Here is a 16,340-nt window from a genome sequence, read left to right as displayed (position 1 = left end):
ACAATCCATTTATGATCCTGAAAAAATGATTATCAATTCCACATTAACTGTACTGAATTCTCATATCTATGTCAATCTTGTATTCCTTGCTCCCTATATTATCTGATTATAACTAACTCCTTATGTGCACAGCATACCGAAGATATTAGAATTAATATTCAACCACAGTGCCTGTATCAGTCTTGTTAATCAATCTGTCACAATCCCTCCATTCTTTTAATTCCTCTGACATTTTTCACATCTGTAATTCCATTATCCTACTTTATATTCCATTGTCCATTGGATTTACTTGCTATTGCTACCACCATTTGCTACATCACAATTTTGTTATTCATAACTTAATTATTGCACAGTGTAGCAGTTCAATCTTCTGTAATTAGTTCCTTTAACCAGCCATTCACATTTCAAATAAAGCATCCTAAAACAGTTTCTTGTTGTTTTGCTTAGAAATGAATCTCACAATGTTCCAGCATGACATGTTTAATGTCATCATTTAATTTTTGAGTTTCTTATAAAAACCAGACATTGGTTCTGGATTCATCACTGTCTCCATTTCTCCTTTTCTGTTGTTGTTGTGGGAGATCAGGGGATTCTCCCCAGGAGAGGTGTGGAAACGCTTCTAATCATACTAGGCCTGGTGATCTGAACCTGTTTGCTACAAGTCTACACCCAACAGTACCTGGGAGATAACGTAGTGTCAGGGATCAAAGTTAAGATCTTGGGCAATGAAATTTATTAGTTCCAGCCTTCTGAGCTATCTTTCTGGTTCCCCACCCCCCATTTTTTTCTGAAAAACAACTTAAATTGCTTTTGCTACATAAGACCCACTTTTTTTGTTTTGCTTTTATGGGGGGGGGGTCACACTTAGCATTACACAGGGGTTACTCCTGGCTCTGCACTCAGAAATTACTCCTGGAGGTGCTTGGGGAACCATATGGGATGCTGGGAATTGAACTGTGGTCAGCCGCATGCAGGGCAAACATCCTACCTGTTGTGCTATCGCTCCAGCCCCAAGACCCACTTTTTAAAAGACCAATGTTTCTCTGTCTCCATAAGAACTTCCTTTGACTACTGAGATTCTCAATCATTCCTGAGCTTTCGTTGCATTTAAATGTCTCACTTAGAAGTTGACATATATGTCTACATAGTTCTGCCTTTGTTTGTTAGCATTGGTTCTCTTAAGAGCAATAGCTTTGCATTGTTCTTAATGATACATGTAAACCTTTTGTTGAAGTCTTGATTAGCTGCTAAATATACTCTCCCTAGTTTTATATAAAGGACCTTAGACTTTTCCAAAGATAAGTTTAAGAGTTTTTGGACTGCAGTTCTCATGTTGTTTTAAGCTTTTTTACTATTCTACTCCCCAAATATAATACTTGAGCAGGAAATGACCTGCAAGTTCTATGTATGTAGCTCATGAGCCAGGAGAGGTGTGAGGTAATTTCCCAGTGAAAGGAGAACAAGACTTAATATCCACACCGAGGATTCAGTAAGTCAATAAAAAAGAGGAGAAAATGGGATGACAATTGTCCACCCTTATATTTGCTTTCCCTTAGTCGTCTAAAAGGAATGCAGTGGTACACAAGATATATTCTCTTAATCAGAGAGAAATACCAATTCTATATTTTGTTTTCTAATATTTTCTAAATAAAGTTTTTGAGATGTATCAGAAGTATAATTAATGCATGAAAAGATGATCATGAAAACCTGATACTGGCTAGGCATTTCCCAAGGATTTATACTAAGGAAGTGCAAATATCTTTTTGAAATAGATTTGGCTGAGGCTAAATCTATTTCAAAAAGATATTTGTGCTTTTATGCTCATTGCAACACTATTTGCAGGATCCAAGATCTGGGAGCAAAGTATTTAAGAATAGATGACTGGATAAAGTTGTATGTATATGTACAGCGGCTATACGAAATACTACTTGGCTCTAAGAAAACACAAAATCTTGCAATTTCTACTACACAGGTGGAACTGAAGGGTAATGCGCTGAGTGAAGTCAGGAGAGGGTCAGATACAGTATAATCTCTCTCCTATGTGGGATATAAAGAAACTCTGCAAGGGATGGGCAAATGCCAAAGAAAACAGAGTATGAGAACTGATTTACATAACTGCATTTACTAAGGGAGGGGGGCAGGAATGGTTGGGAGGGGTCCCTGAGACAGTGCTGGAGGGAAGCAGACACTGGGATGGAATGGTGATATTGTAACAATGCATGCACAAGCCCTGCACTGTAAATCACATTGCTCCCATTAAAAAACAACAGCATTATTTTTAAAAATTTATTGAAGAAGCTAGTGATGTGTTAGTTACTCTGGCAAATACCATGTCATAAAAACCCCAAATGCTCCTGTGAATATTCTTTTGTTTATATTTTACTCATTCAGAATTTAATTCTAAATTTCACCTTTCTGTTTGTTTGTTTTCAGTTTGTCCCCCTGAATTGAATACTGTCACTTCCTGATGATTTGATGATTTATGATGTTACCAGAACTATAATAATCATCCTTCCTAGTGATTTCTTGCTTTTCTCTTTCTCTGGGCTATTTGTTGTCTATGAGTTATCTTCTTTGCGTGTTTACTAGTATAAAAAGTTTTATAATTCTGTTTTAATCTCTGTGACTCTCAATAATACTTCTAATGATAGGATTCTGTGTGAACCCCCTGCCCTGGTAAGTTTGATAACCAGCACATCCTCCCCCAGAGTATCTGCTCCCCTCCACCATTGTCTCAGGACCCCCCTCTCCTCTGACACCTTTCCCTCCTCCCGACTCACCTGTTCCCCACAGCCTATATGTCTTGGTAAATTTGGTTCTAAATTTTCAGATTCTGTTGCCTTTGGCCATTTGATATTCTCATATTATGCTTCCTTATGTCCCACATGTGAAAGAGATCACTTTTCTTCTCTCTCTTTCTTTCTGGCTGATTTTACTCAGAATAATAATTCCTAGTTCAATCCCTGTAGCAACAAATTACATGATTTCGTATTTCGTATAGCTGAGATGTGTATCATTGTGTATATCTACCATAGTTTGTCTAGTCATTTGCTCTTGAACACTTGGGTTGTTTCCAGAATTTGGCCTTTGTGAATAGTGCTACGATATGACATCAGAGGGCAAATATTTTTCCTGAGTATTTTGTGGCCCTTGGAATAGATTCCCAGAAATAAAATTGCTAGGTCATTTGGAGGCGCAATATAGTTTTAAACAAGAGCCCATATGGTTCTTAAAGAGTTGAAACAGTTGACATTCCCACTAGCGAGGAATGAGGATTCTTTTACCTTACTTCCCTGACAATACTGCTATTTTTTTTTCTTTTCTGATGTCAGTACCACTGGTGTGAGGTGACATCTCAATGGTATTTTGACTTGCGTTTTCCTGATAGTTTAGTGATGCAGAGCATTTTTTTATATGCTCATTGGGCCATCTTATGTCTTATGTAAGGAAGTTTCTGCTCATTTCGTCTCCTATTTTGTAGGAGTTTTTGTTTTCTATTGTAAAGTCCTGTCTTTGTAGCCTTGAGTATTAATGCTTTTTCAGATGAGTGGTAGGCAAATATTTTCTCCAAGTCTGTGATGTGTCTTTTTATTCTGGTCATCATTTATTTTGTAGCATAGCAAGTTCTAAATTTGATGTAGTACCATTCTTTATCTTTGCTTTCATTTGCTTGGCCTATAGCATTGAATCATTGAAAATATATCTAGAGTTAGCGTCATGAAGGGTTCTGCCTATGTTTTTCCTCATATAATTTATGAATTCAGATCTGGCATTAACGAGTTTAATCCATTATGAATTTTCCTTTCCTTTCTTTCTTTCTTCCTTCCTTTCTTTCTTTCTTCCTTCCTTTCCTTTCTCTCTCTCCCTTCCTTCCTTCCTTCCTTCCTTCCTTTCCTTCCTTCCTTCCTTCTTTCTTTCTTTTCTTTCTTTCTTTCTTTCTTTCTTTCTTTCTTTCTTTCTTTCTTTCTTTCTTTCTTTCTTTCTTTCCTCTTTCTCTTTCCTTTCTTTCTTTCTTTCTTTCTTTCTTTCTTCTTTCTTTCTTTCTTTCTTTCTTTCTTTCTTTCTTTCTTTCTTTCTTTCTTTCTTTCTTTCTTTCTCCTTTCTTCCTTCCTTCCTTTCTTTCTTCTTCTTTCTTTTCTTTCTTTCTTTCTTTCTTTCTTTCTTTCTTTCTTTCTTTCTTTCTTTCTTTCTTTCTCTTCTCCTTTCTTCCTTCTTCTTTCTTCTTCTTTTCTTTCTTTTCTTTCTTTCTTTCTTTCTTTCTTTCTTTCTTTCTTTCTTTCTTTCTTTCTTTCTTTCTTTCTTTCTTTCTTCTTCCTTCCTTCCTTCCTTCCTTCCTTCCTTCCTTCCTTTCTTTCTTTCTTTCTCTCTTTTCTTTCTTTCTTTCTTTCTTTCTTTCTTTCTTTTCTTTCTTCTTTCTTCTTCTTTCTTTCTTTCTTTCTTTCTTTCTTTCTTTCTTTCTTTCTTTCTTTCTTTCTTTCTTTCTTTCTCTCTCTCTTTCTTTCTCTCTTTCTTTCTTTCTCTCTTTCTCCCTTTCTCTCTTCCTTCCTTCCTCCCTTCCTTCCTCCCTCCCTCCCTCCCTCCCTCCCTTCTTTCCTTCCTTCCTTCCTTCCTTCCTTCCTTCCTTCCTTCCTTCCTTCCTTCCTTCCTTCCTTCCTTCCTTCCTTCCTTCCTTCCTTCCTTCCTTCTTTCCTACCTGAGATAGGTTTTCCAAGTAACAATTGTTGAGAGACTTTTTTCTTCCAGTTCCTTTGTTGAAGATTTTTTCTGACCATATGCCTGAGAGTCTATTTCTGGCTCTTACTTTTATTCCATTATTCTGAGAGTATCTTCCTTCCACTACCACACTGTCTTGGTACTCTAGTTCTATAATAAAATTTAAAGCTAACAAAAAAAGTCTCCCATTTTCCTTTGCTCCTAAAATTCATTTGACTATTCATGGAGGCTTTATATTCCCTTTAAGTTTCAACAAAAATTAGTCTATTTCCTTAAAAAAATGTTATGAGCAGTTTTATGGGAACTGCATTGAATCTGTATATTGCTTTGGGAAAGCTTTCCATTTTGACAATATTATTCCTCCCAATCCATGAAAAGGGAGTGTTTTTCCATTTCCTTATGTCTTCTTTTATTTATTTTAGCAGTGAAGTATAGTTTTCTTTATGGAAGTTTTTGATCTCTCTTCTTAAGCTGATTCCTGGGCACTTGATCTTTTGAGACACAACTGTAAATGGCTTTTCCCTTTATTTCTCTTTCCTCTATCTTGTGTGCATATTGGAATGCCATGAATTCCGGTGTGTTACTTATTGGGGGTGGTGCATACTGACTGTGCTAAGGGCTTGCTCCTGGGTCTGTGCTCAGGAATCACTCCTGCTAGGGGGTGGGGCACCTAGCAGGATGGGGTGTCTGAGAACAGATCATGGTCAGTTGAGTACAAGGCAGTTGCCTTCGCTGCATGTTATCTCTCCATATCCCTCTGTGTGTTGCTTTTGTGTCTGCCATGTTACTGCCACTTAAGCTACCTTCTTTTAACAAGATGACATTTATGCCATGTACTCACAAGATGACATTTATGCCATGTACTCACCCAACATCTTCAGATTCCCCATGTGGTAGAGAATAAAGGTCAAATTACTTTGTGTAAATCTCTACAATGGGATCTTATATCATTCTCCCGTCGTCTCCACCCTCTCCTCTGTATTACTCTCATTTTAGTCTCCTAGGTCCACTTTCTTTGCCTTGAGTACTTCAGCTCCGTTAGGGTCTCTTTCATTATTTCTGCTATTGATCTGTACCTCATATATCGTAAAGTTGTACTTTTTCGCCCGATATGTACATAAAATTCTTATTTCCTATGAAACTGTGTCAAAAATTGCATGTCAAATGTTTAAACATGTTGTGTTTCTAATTTTTTAATTTCAGAAATTGGCTTCAGCTTGATGTATAAGTGTCGCAATTACATATTTTTTTGTTACTAAAGTATAAGTGGTTTGAACAAAGGACCAGAGTCTATTATTCATGCTATCAGGATTGCCAGTGGCCAGCACATCTAATTCACAGAAGAATACTTGTTTGTTAAAGGTGTCCAACTCCTGTTTAAATTATACTTTCCAATAGGCATTAGACTGTTAGTTAGGATACATTAAAGAATAGCCTTACCTATTGAAAAGTACTCACAATAATCTTGAACTGCTTTGCCTGAAAGGATCTATGAGTAGCAAATTATTCCTAGCCTGTTGCATTACTCACAGTGTTCACTTTACCGTATGTAAGTCAAGGTTAGGCTCTGCGACAGATTTTTTTTTTCATTACCTTTTTTTTTGTTTTGTTTTGTTTTGTTTTTTTAAAATTTATTTATTTTTAATTAGAGAATCACCGTGAGGGTACAGTTACAGATTTATACACTTTTGTGCTTATACTTCCCTCATACAAAGTTTGGGAACCCATCCCTGTTGGGGACTGCTCAGGACCCTGAACGAAAGAGGACCCCGAAACCTTTACCCTGGACAAACCGGAAAATTCCATTACCAGCTTTGCTTGACCTGAGGCACAGGTGCCCTTGTGACAAAGGAAATAGCCAAACTCAAGAGGTAAAAGTAGCCCAGGGCAGTTAACTGAGAGACCCCATAAAGCCCTAAAGTAGAATACCTTCCTCTACCTTGTGCATTCCTCCTGCCAGATGCTCCTGCCAGATAGACCCTTGCCTTCCCCTCCCCACTATTTCTCAATCTACTCTTGAAGAATGTTGTAAGCCCACCTAATACACCCCGAACCTTTCCTTATTTGGTCTGAGAAGATACTTCCCTGATGATTGACAACTTATGTACCAACCCCCTGCTAAGAAAAGTATAAAACCAGCGTGGCAGTTAATAAAGTTGCCCTTGATCGGCATGTGTCGTCTTGGGCCCCCTGTTTACTAACCTCACTAGTCTTATTTCAGATCGGGACCCTCACAGAATCCACCTAATTAGGAGCGCTTTCCACTGTTGTCTCTCCGCGGGCCGGAGAGATCTCCAGGGGAACGCGCAACTGGCGCCCAGCGTGGGTTCGTGAGTTAGGCCACCCGATCGGACGGCAAAGCGGCGACGAGTCCGGAGCCACTCATAAGGCGTCAGGTAAGCCCCCTAGGGGTGACGCAGAGCTGGGTTAGTCTAATAAGGTACCTTTTCACCGCCGTCCCATTCACCCCTCTTAAAGATGGGGTCAGGAATCAGTCAGGAACCTGAATTTATTGAAGGCATTCAGGAAGACTTACGTGACAGACATATCGAGGTTAGGAATAGGGTTATTTTAAAGTCCCTCCCTTTTGTTCACAAGATTTGTCCCTGGTTTGTTGTTACTTGTCCCACGATCAATTGTGTTTCTTGAGAGCGGGTAGGCTCTGAGCTCACTTCCTTTTTTGCTTCTAAAGGTTCGGAGGCTGACAAAAGATTTATGCTCCAATACTGGTCGCTCCTCAAATCCATTATCACTAGTGTCCACGACAACCCCTGTTCGGCCCAGATTATTAGCACGGCCCAAGAGCGCTTAGAGGTGGTCTCCAGGGACTGTTCCCGCGCCGCCTCTCGCGCCCAATCCCTCTCAGACCTTCCTACTGTTGCTTCTGATCCCTCCCCTCCGAGACCCGAATCCCTGCCCCCGGACAAGGGCATGATGACTTTAGAAATCAACGGGAAGGAGCTTTCGGGTCTGATTGACACTGGTGCAGATGTAACGATCATTGCCAAAAAAGACTGGCCAAAAGAGTGGCCCCTCACTCCCTCGATGACTCACCTTCAGGGTACAGGCCAATCCCAAAACCCTATGTTAAGTTTGTCCCCACTTGATTGGCGCACCGAAGAGGGCAAATCCGGGACTGTATGCCCTTATGTTCTGCCTGGGCTCCCTGTCAATATCTGGGGCAGGGATATTCTCTCACAAGTGGGCTTTTTACTAATTGACACCAAGGGCCCCTTCCCATTGAAAAATTACAGGCCGCCAAGTTGTTAGTGCAGGTACAGCCCGGCACCCCACCCCCATTTTTGTGATTAAAAAAAAAAAAAAAAAGAAATCCGGTGACTGGAGGCTCCTCCATGACCTCCGGGAAATAAATAAAACTATGATCCCCATAGACGCCACCCAGCCTGGCCTCCCTTGCCCATCGGCTATTCCCCACGGCAGCTCTAAGATTGTCCTTATTCTTAAGAATTGCCTTTTCTCCATTCCCCTCCACCCAGAAGATTGCAAGCGTTTTGCCTTTTCTCTCCCTGTCACAAACTGCGCTGGGCCCCAGCCCTCGCTTCCATTGGAAAGTCCTGCCCCAAGGCATGGCCAATAGCCCTACCCTTTGCCACTTCCATAATTTACCCTTTTTGCGCTCTTTTATCCCTCCTTTTACTTTGTTCGTTACATGGACGACATCCTCTTGGCCGGTGCAGCCGCTGACCTGCTTCACTCGGCTGCGCAGCGTCTGACTCAGACGCTGTAACACAGGGGTTTCCACATTTCCTAGGATAATACAGATGCACCCTCCCCAGCTTTTCCTTGGTTTTGAACTTGCTGCCGTGTCCAAATTATTTGCCTCGACCCCTCAACCCTTTAATCTTTATACAGATAGCTTTTATATCGCCACCCCCTCTCCCTGGAACACACCAAATGAAATTGGCAGTTGGTGACTGCTACGGGATCTATGAGCAGTAAATAATACCATGATCATTTTTTGGGGTACTTCAACCTGGACTGCCGTCTCCAGCAGCCATTCCTTCAGAAATGTGTAAGACAGTACTCGATTTAAAAGACTGCTTTTTCTCAATTCCCTTGCATCCTGATGATCACCCCTGCTTTGCCTCTAGTTTGCTAGTTTCTAATTAGAAAGAGCCCGATGTACATTGGAGCAACCCCATTGTCAGGGGGACAAGACCAAAAGTAATGTGGACGCCCGTAGGGCAGGTTTAAGAATTTCTGTGTGAATGTGGTGCGTGGGGTTCGCACCCGAATGAAAGAGGACCGGTCCGAACGAGTGCAGGAGTGTGATTTGTGCGTGTGCCTTTAGTGTGTGTGTATATTTGTCTCATTATATTTCTCTTAGTTATGCTTATTATTATCAGCAGAGAAGTCAGGAAAATGCAAGATCATGTGGTTGAGTGTTTAATAATATCAGGAATGAAAAAGTGTGTCGTTAAGGTGGTCTATCCGCCTCAGAAGTAGTCTTGATCTTAAAATTGTAACATCTGACAACTTAGGTTTCAACAACTTTCTCATGGATTGTTTTGCCGGCCTATATCAACCAAAGCGCTTTCTTGACCCGTTTTTCACAAGCAAGGAAACTGGCTGGTCAGGCAGAGAAACGGGGAGCAATGTTCCCAATCGGCCGACAGGGCTTAACTTTGCCCTGGGGACTTGTTCCTTCCTTTCTCAGTCTATCAGTTTTTTCCCTGCCATTTCTGAAGGGTCAGATTGATAGATCAACTGCAGATGTGTGCACATGTACATGTGGTGTTTTTAGTGAACTTATTGTCTGTTTGTCTGTCTGTCTGTCTCTCTATGTGGAACACTTCAGTGCTGGAGCCAGAGTGGGAATCAGTGGTAAAAATTAGGCCTGGGGAAAACAGGATCATCTCAAGAGATCAGGGTGATATGCAGTTCAGCAATTTAAAGGATCTATGTGATTTTGGAACCTGTTAGACCAGGTTTAAACAAAAATTTCTAATTAGAATGTGGCGCCTACAACGGAATTGAAATTTTTAGTCTAAAATTCTTATTGGAAGGACATTAATAGCTATTACCAGTTGAAATTCTTTTGAATTCCAGTATCTGTACTATCTAGAAAAAGCTACAGAGCTAGAGCCAGAAAACTAAAAGTGAAATAAGAATTCAGAGAGTGCAAGGCTTTATCTTACAAGCCTCAGCCAATTTTAATGAGGAATTTAGCTGTTTTTCAAACAACAGAGGTACAGAAACCCTCAAAATAAACAAAGTTACTTGTGTTTCCATAGACATTTGATAGTCAAAATTTTTTTTCTATACTATTATCATAATTTGGTTAAAAATATATATATATATATGAATACCCGAAGGGCTCTTTCTGTGTTTGACAACATGCTTGTATTGTGGAATTGATAAAGTTAGAAAGCTCATGATTTGAACTAAGGTACAAAAACTGTTGAACTTAAGCCAAAGAAGATTTACTCATGTTTCATGAAAATTGATGGTTTAAAGGTCTTATGCTGTTGTGTCAATGTACTTATACATCTGCATTGGATTATTAGAATGTGAGCTGAAATAATTGTAGTAAAAACAGGTTCGAAGAGTAATGGTTTAGTTAAAACATGAGTTTTTTGGAGTTCTAAAATTGGTTGCAAAACTTGTCCTACCAGTGTTTTATTTGATTTGAGATAACAAAAAAAAAAAAAATTTTTTTAAGCTACTTAGCTCAGGGTCATAAGGAGTGAGAGTTTTTAAAGATTTCCCTGGATCTACCCACCCCCCCCCCCAGCATTCCCAGCTCTGCCCCAGTCAGACTGGAAAATGCAGACCCTCCTCAACAGTGAATTCTAATCACACTTTTGCCCAGCAGATAAGACTTGCTAATCCAGTTTTTTGACTCTTCCAAGTATCTGGTTCTTGCAACTTTGTAAATGAGAAAGGGCTTGGGAAACAATTGATTCTTATATTTGCATTAGAACTCACAAAAAAGAAATAGTGGGAAACCTCCTTGTAGGAGGAAAAGTCTATGCTTATATTTTAACAGATAACACCTACTAATGTACTCCTGGTCCTGCTATGGCTTCATCTGGAGTAAACTTCATCCTCCTGGTACTGACCCAGACTCCACAACCTACAAGGTCCTGCCGACCTGACTGCTGCGGTTCGCGACCTCGCTGACCCTGCCCAGGACGCCGTGACCCCCGACTCTTCTGTCCACCATGACGGGGCTCATGCTTCCACCTCCCCTGCCCCCTTATCTCCCCTTTCCCCATCTCCTTCTGATTTTTAGCCCCCCTCCTTTTTTTGGGTACCTCCCCTGTTTCCTCCCAGATTTTTAATTTTACTTGGCAAGTCCTTAATGAAGCAGGCGATGTTGTCAATTCCACTTCCACATTGTCTCCCACTACACCCTGGCCCGAGCTCTGGGTTGACCTCTGCGCCCTCCCAATGCCCAGCAGTTTCTGGTCTCTCCCTGATTACGCTGGCGGCCACGCACCCAAAGCCATTCCTGGCCATAGCGTCATTTCTGGCTGCTCCGCCCGCCGCCACCGCCAGAAACTTCTCTCCGACCCCATCTACGTTTGCCCTGGCGGCCGCCACAGGCTACAACATAACCCCTCTCTTGCCCGCACTTGTGGCGATCGCCCTGATTTTTTTTTTGTGCCACCTGGGGCTGCGAGACCACGGGGGACACCTATAAGAAACCTTCCTCCCCCTGGGACTTTATCACGATCCGACGAGCACCTCGCACGCCCTCTGTCGATTGCAACCGTGCGTGAAATTTCCTCACCATCCAATTCACTTCTGCTGGCTAACGGCATCCCTGGTCCAATACTTTGCCCTGGGCTCTTTGCCTGTATCACCTCGGCTACGATAAAGGCTTCACCTTCTCCCTTCGCCTTCTAAAAACTGCCCTCTCCTCACGCCCTATTTCCATGGGCCCCAACAACACCCTTCACCATCATCGCCCCCCTACCCCCCGTCACTACCCACCGGCGCCCTCCGGGACCCCGCCACCCACATCCTTCTTCCGTCCTACTGTGCCTGCGGGTCCAGCACCCTCTTCTCAGCTCATCCTGAATATGGTCAACGCCTCTGCTGCCACCATCACCGACCCCGCCTATGACCAATGCTGGATCTGCTACTCCTCTCAACCGCCATTCTACGAAGGCATTGCTGTCCTCGGCTCTCCATTGAACGTCTCTGACGCCAACGAACTCCGCTGGGAAGTGGGGCCCACGCACCGATTGACTTTGGGACATGTGGTGGGATCCGGACTTTGCCTATTGGGGCCCAATATGCTCCCCCCGTATGATTTAGTACCCGTTTGCAACCAGATTCTTGTTATATCCAATTCCTCCCTCCGCGTTAATGCCACCTTCTATCCTTCCTAAGTCGTGGCCCCCGCTGATACCTACTTCGCCTGTTCCTCTGGCCTGACTCCTCACATTGTTACATCTGCCTTCCTGGCACATAGAGATTACTGCATTTTGGTTCTGCTTTTGCCACGCCTCACAGTTCGCCCTGCCGATGCCCTGCTCTTCTCCTCTTCTTCCTCTCTCCTGCGCCACCAACGTGAGCCTGTTACTGCCATCACCTTTGCCCTCCTCCTCGGTCTGGGTGCTACAGGCGCCGGTACGGGCATCTACTCCCTTGTCTCCTCTCAGGAAAACTTCCACCAACTGTCCCTTGCTGTGGAGGCTGATGTCCGCGAACTTAAACAGGGCCTTCAATACCTAACTGACACTGTTGGCTCTCTGGCTGAGGTCGTCCAACAAAATAGACGCGGTCTTGACCTGGCCTTTTTGAGAGAGGGGGGAGTGTGTGCCGCTCTTTAGGAGGAATGCTGTTTCTTTAAAGATAAGCTTGGGCTAGTTAAGGATAGCATTAAACGAGTGGAAGAAAACTTAGAGGAAAGTATAAGATTGAGAGACCAGGAGGAATCTTGGTATAAAAATTGGTTCTCCACCTCACCCTGGCTCTCGACCCTGTTGCCTAGCCTCCTTGGACCCTTCATTGGGTTTTTACTGCTAATTTCCTTTGGCCCATGGGCATTCCGCCGACTCACAAATTTTGTTAAGAACCAGGTCGATGAGGCAACCAGACGTTCAGTGCAGGTCCACTATCAGCAGCTCTCCCAACACGACCCCGAAGGGCTGGATAACTTGGAAAAGCCCACACTTCAGCCCCTGAGCTTTGCGGAGTTCGAGCACCTGGCATCCCGCCCCTGCTCACTCTGTTCCCGGCTGTGGAAATGCCTAAGACGGGGATAGCTTGGTGCCAGTATCTGGGTGCGAACATGGCACCACCTACAGTCATGCACTCATTTTTCTAACCTTTTTTGGTCACTGCCATGTCCAGAACTGGAAGCCCACTAAGTAACCTAAGACAGGCACTCCACCCACTCGCTCATTTTTATAATAGAAAAAGGGGGGAGATGTTGGGGACTGCTCAGGACCCTGAACGAAAGAGGACCCCGAAACCTTTACCCTGGACAAACCGGAAAATTCCATTACCAGCTTTGCTTGACCTGAGGCACAGGTGCCCTTGTGACAAAGGAAATAGCCAAACTCAAGAGGTAAAAGTAGCCCAGGGCAGTTAACTGAGAGACCCCATAAAGCCCTAAAGTAGAATACCTTCCTCTACCTTGTGCATTCCTCCTGCCAGATGCTCCTGCCAGATAGACCCTTGCCTTCCCCTCCCCACAATTTCTCAATCTACTCTTGAAGAATGTTGTAAGCCCACCTAATACACCCCGAACCTTTCCTTATTTGGTCTGAGAAGATACTTCCCTGATGATTGACAACTTATGTACCAACCCCCTGCTAAGAAAAGTATAAAACCAGCGTGGCAGTTAATAAAGTTGCCCTTGATCGGCATGTGTCGTCTTGGGCCCCCTGTTTACTAACCTCACTAGTCTTATTTCAGATCGGGACCCTCACAGAATCCACCTAATTAGGAGCGCTTTCCACTGTTGTCTCTCCGCGGGCCGGAGAGATCTCCAGGGGAACGCGCACATCCCTTCACCAGTGCCCATTCTCCACCACCCGTAAACCCAGTGTCCCTCCCACCCTCCCCAATCCCATCTCCCCCCCACCCCACCCTGCCACTGTGGCAAGGCATTCCCTTCTGTTTTCTCTCTCTAATTAGCTGTTGTGGTTTGCAATAAAGGTGTTGAGTGGCCGCTGTGCTCAGTCTCTAGCCCTCATTCAGCCTGCAACTCCCTTCCCCCACATGGCCTTCGACTACTATGTAGTTGGTGATCGCTTCTCTGAGTTGACCTTTCCCCGGAACGTGAGGCCAGCCTCGAAGCCATGGAGTCAACCTCCTGGTACTTATTTCTACAGTTCTTGGGTGTTAGTCTCCCACTCTGTTATTCTATATACCATAGATGAGTGCAATCTTTCTATGTCTGTCTCTCTCTTTCTGACTCATTTCACTCAGCATGAAACTTTTCATGCCCATCCACTTGACTACAAAATTCTTGACCTCCTTTTTTCTAACAGCTGCATAGTATTCCATTGTATAGATGTACCAAAGTTTCCTCAACCAGTCATCCGTTCTGGGGCATTCGGGTTTTTTCCAGATTCTGGCTATTGTAAACAGTGCTGCGATGAACATACATGTGCAGATGTTGTTTCGATTGTACTTTTTTGCCTCTCTGGGATATATTCCCAGCAGTGGTATTGCTGGGTCAAATGGGAATTCAATATCTAATTTTTTGAGAGTCGTCCAAATTGTTTTCCAGAAGGGCTGAACCAGTCGGCATTCCCACCAGCAGTGAAGAAGGGTCCCTTTCTCCCCACATCCTCTCCAACAGCGGTTGCTTTTGTTCTTTTGGATGTGTGCTAGTCTCTGTGGTGTGAGGTGGTATCTCATGGTTGTTTTGATCTGCATCTCTCTGATGATCAGTGATGCAGAGCACTTTTTCATGTGCCTTTTGGCCATTCGTATTTCTTCCTTGGTAAAGTTTCTGTTCATTTCTTCGCCCCATTTTTTGATGGGGTTGGATGTTTTCTTCTTGTAGAGTTCAACCAGTGCTTTATATACCATTGATATCAACCCCTTATCTGATGGGTATTGTGTAAATATCCTTTCCCATTCTGTGGATAGTCTTTGGATTCTGGTCACTGTATCTCTTGCGGTGCAGAAGCTTTTTAGTTTAATGTAGTCCCATTTGTTGATCTCTGTTTTTACTAGATTGCTTAGTTCCGTGTCACCTTTGAAGATACCTTTATCTTCAATATCGTGGAGGGTTTCGCCGACCTTGTCTTCAATGTACCTTATGGTTTGCGGTCTAATGTTGAGGTCTTTAATCCATTTTGATCTGACTTTTGTGCATGGTGTCAGGTCAAGGTCTAAACCCATTTTTTTGCATGTGGTTGTCCAGTTGTGCCAGCACCATTTGTTAAAGAGGCTTTCCTTGCTCCACTTCACATCTCTTGCTCCCTTATCAAAGATTAGATGGTCATACATTTGGGGTTGTGTGTAGGGATATTCCACCCTGTTCCATTGGTCTACGGCTCTGCCTTTGTTCCAGTACCATGCTGTTTTAATTGTTACTGCTTTGTAGTAAAGTTTGAGGTTGGGGATGGTGATGCCTCCCATCATCTTTTTCCCAAGAATTGTTTTAGCTATCCTTGGACGTTTGTTATTCCATATGAATTTTAGGATTGCTTGATCCATTTCTTTGAAGAATGTCATGGGTATACTTAAAGGGATCGCATTGAATCTGTATAATGCTTTAGGGAGTATTGCCATTTTGACAACATTGATTCTCCCTATCCACGAGCAGGGTATATGTTTCCATTTCCTCATGTCCTCTTTGATTTCATGGAGTAGCGTTATGTAGTTTTCTTTGTAAAGGTCTTTTACTTCCTTGGTTAAGCTAATTCCGAGGTACCTGATTTTCTGGGGCACGATTGTGAATGGGATTGCTTTTTTCATGTCCCTTTCCTCTGCCTCATTGTTTGCATATATGAAGGCCATGGATTTTTGGGTATTGATTTTGTAGCCTGCAACTTTACTGTATAAGTCTATTGTTTCTAAGAGTTTCTTAGTAGAGGTTTTAGGCTTCTCTAGATATAGTATCATGTCGTCTGCAAATAGTGAGAGTTTGATTTCTTCCCTTCCTATCTGGATGCCCTTGATCTCTTTTTCTTGTCTAATAGCTATCGCAAGTACTTCCAGTACTATATTGAAGAGGAGTGGTGAGAGTGGGCATCCTTGTCTTGTGCCTGATCTCAGAGGAAAGGCCCTTAGTTTTTCCCCATTGAGGATAATGCTTGCCGTAGGCTTGTGATAGATGGCTTCGACTATCTTGAGGAAAGTTCCTCCAAACCCCATTTTGGCGAGGGTTTTCATCATGAAAGGATGTTGGATCTTGTCAAATGCTTTCTCTGCATCTATTGATATGATCATATGGTTTTTATCTTTACTTTTGTTGATATGCTGGATTATGTTGATTGATTTCCGAATGTTAAACCATCCTTGCATCCCTGGGATGAATCCCACTTGGTCGTGATGTATGATCTTTTTGATGAGTTGTTGGATCCTATTTGCTAGTATTTTGTTGAGGATCTTCGCATCGGTGTTCATCAGGGAAATTGGTCTGTAATTTTCTTTCTTAGTGGTGTCTTTGTTTGCTTTTGGTATTAGGG

The 16,340-nt window shown here is 42.7% G+C and overlaps 1 protein-coding gene and 1 pseudogene across 1 annotated transcript in view; one reads left to right on the top strand and one right to left on the bottom strand.

Moving 5' to 3' along the window:
* The window catches only part of LOC101542016 (60S ribosomal protein L35a-like), a 69,524-nt pseudogene extending 58,612 nt beyond the window's left edge, over positions 1–10,912 (bottom strand).
* A 1,298-nt stretch (positions 10,913–12,210) lies between these two features.
* The window catches only part of PI15 (peptidase inhibitor 15), a 46,821-nt gene continuing 42,691 nt past the window's right edge, over positions 12,211–16,340 (top strand). The window contains exon 1 of the mRNA XM_055124432.1: positions 12,211–12,315. Within this exon, the coding sequence (XP_054980407.1) occupies positions 12,211–12,315 (105 nt within the window). The remainder of the gene's footprint in view (positions 12,316–16,340) is intronic.

The sequence above is a fragment of the Sorex araneus genome, chromosome 2 (genome assembly GCF_027595985.1).
Source record: "Sorex araneus isolate mSorAra2 chromosome 2, mSorAra2.pri, whole genome shotgun sequence".
NCBI classification, from domain to species: Eukaryota; Metazoa; Chordata; class Mammalia; order Eulipotyphla; family Soricidae; genus Sorex; species Sorex araneus.
The sequence above is the reverse complement of the archived record's forward strand: the minus strand, read 5'-3'. Positions and strand labels throughout refer to the sequence as shown.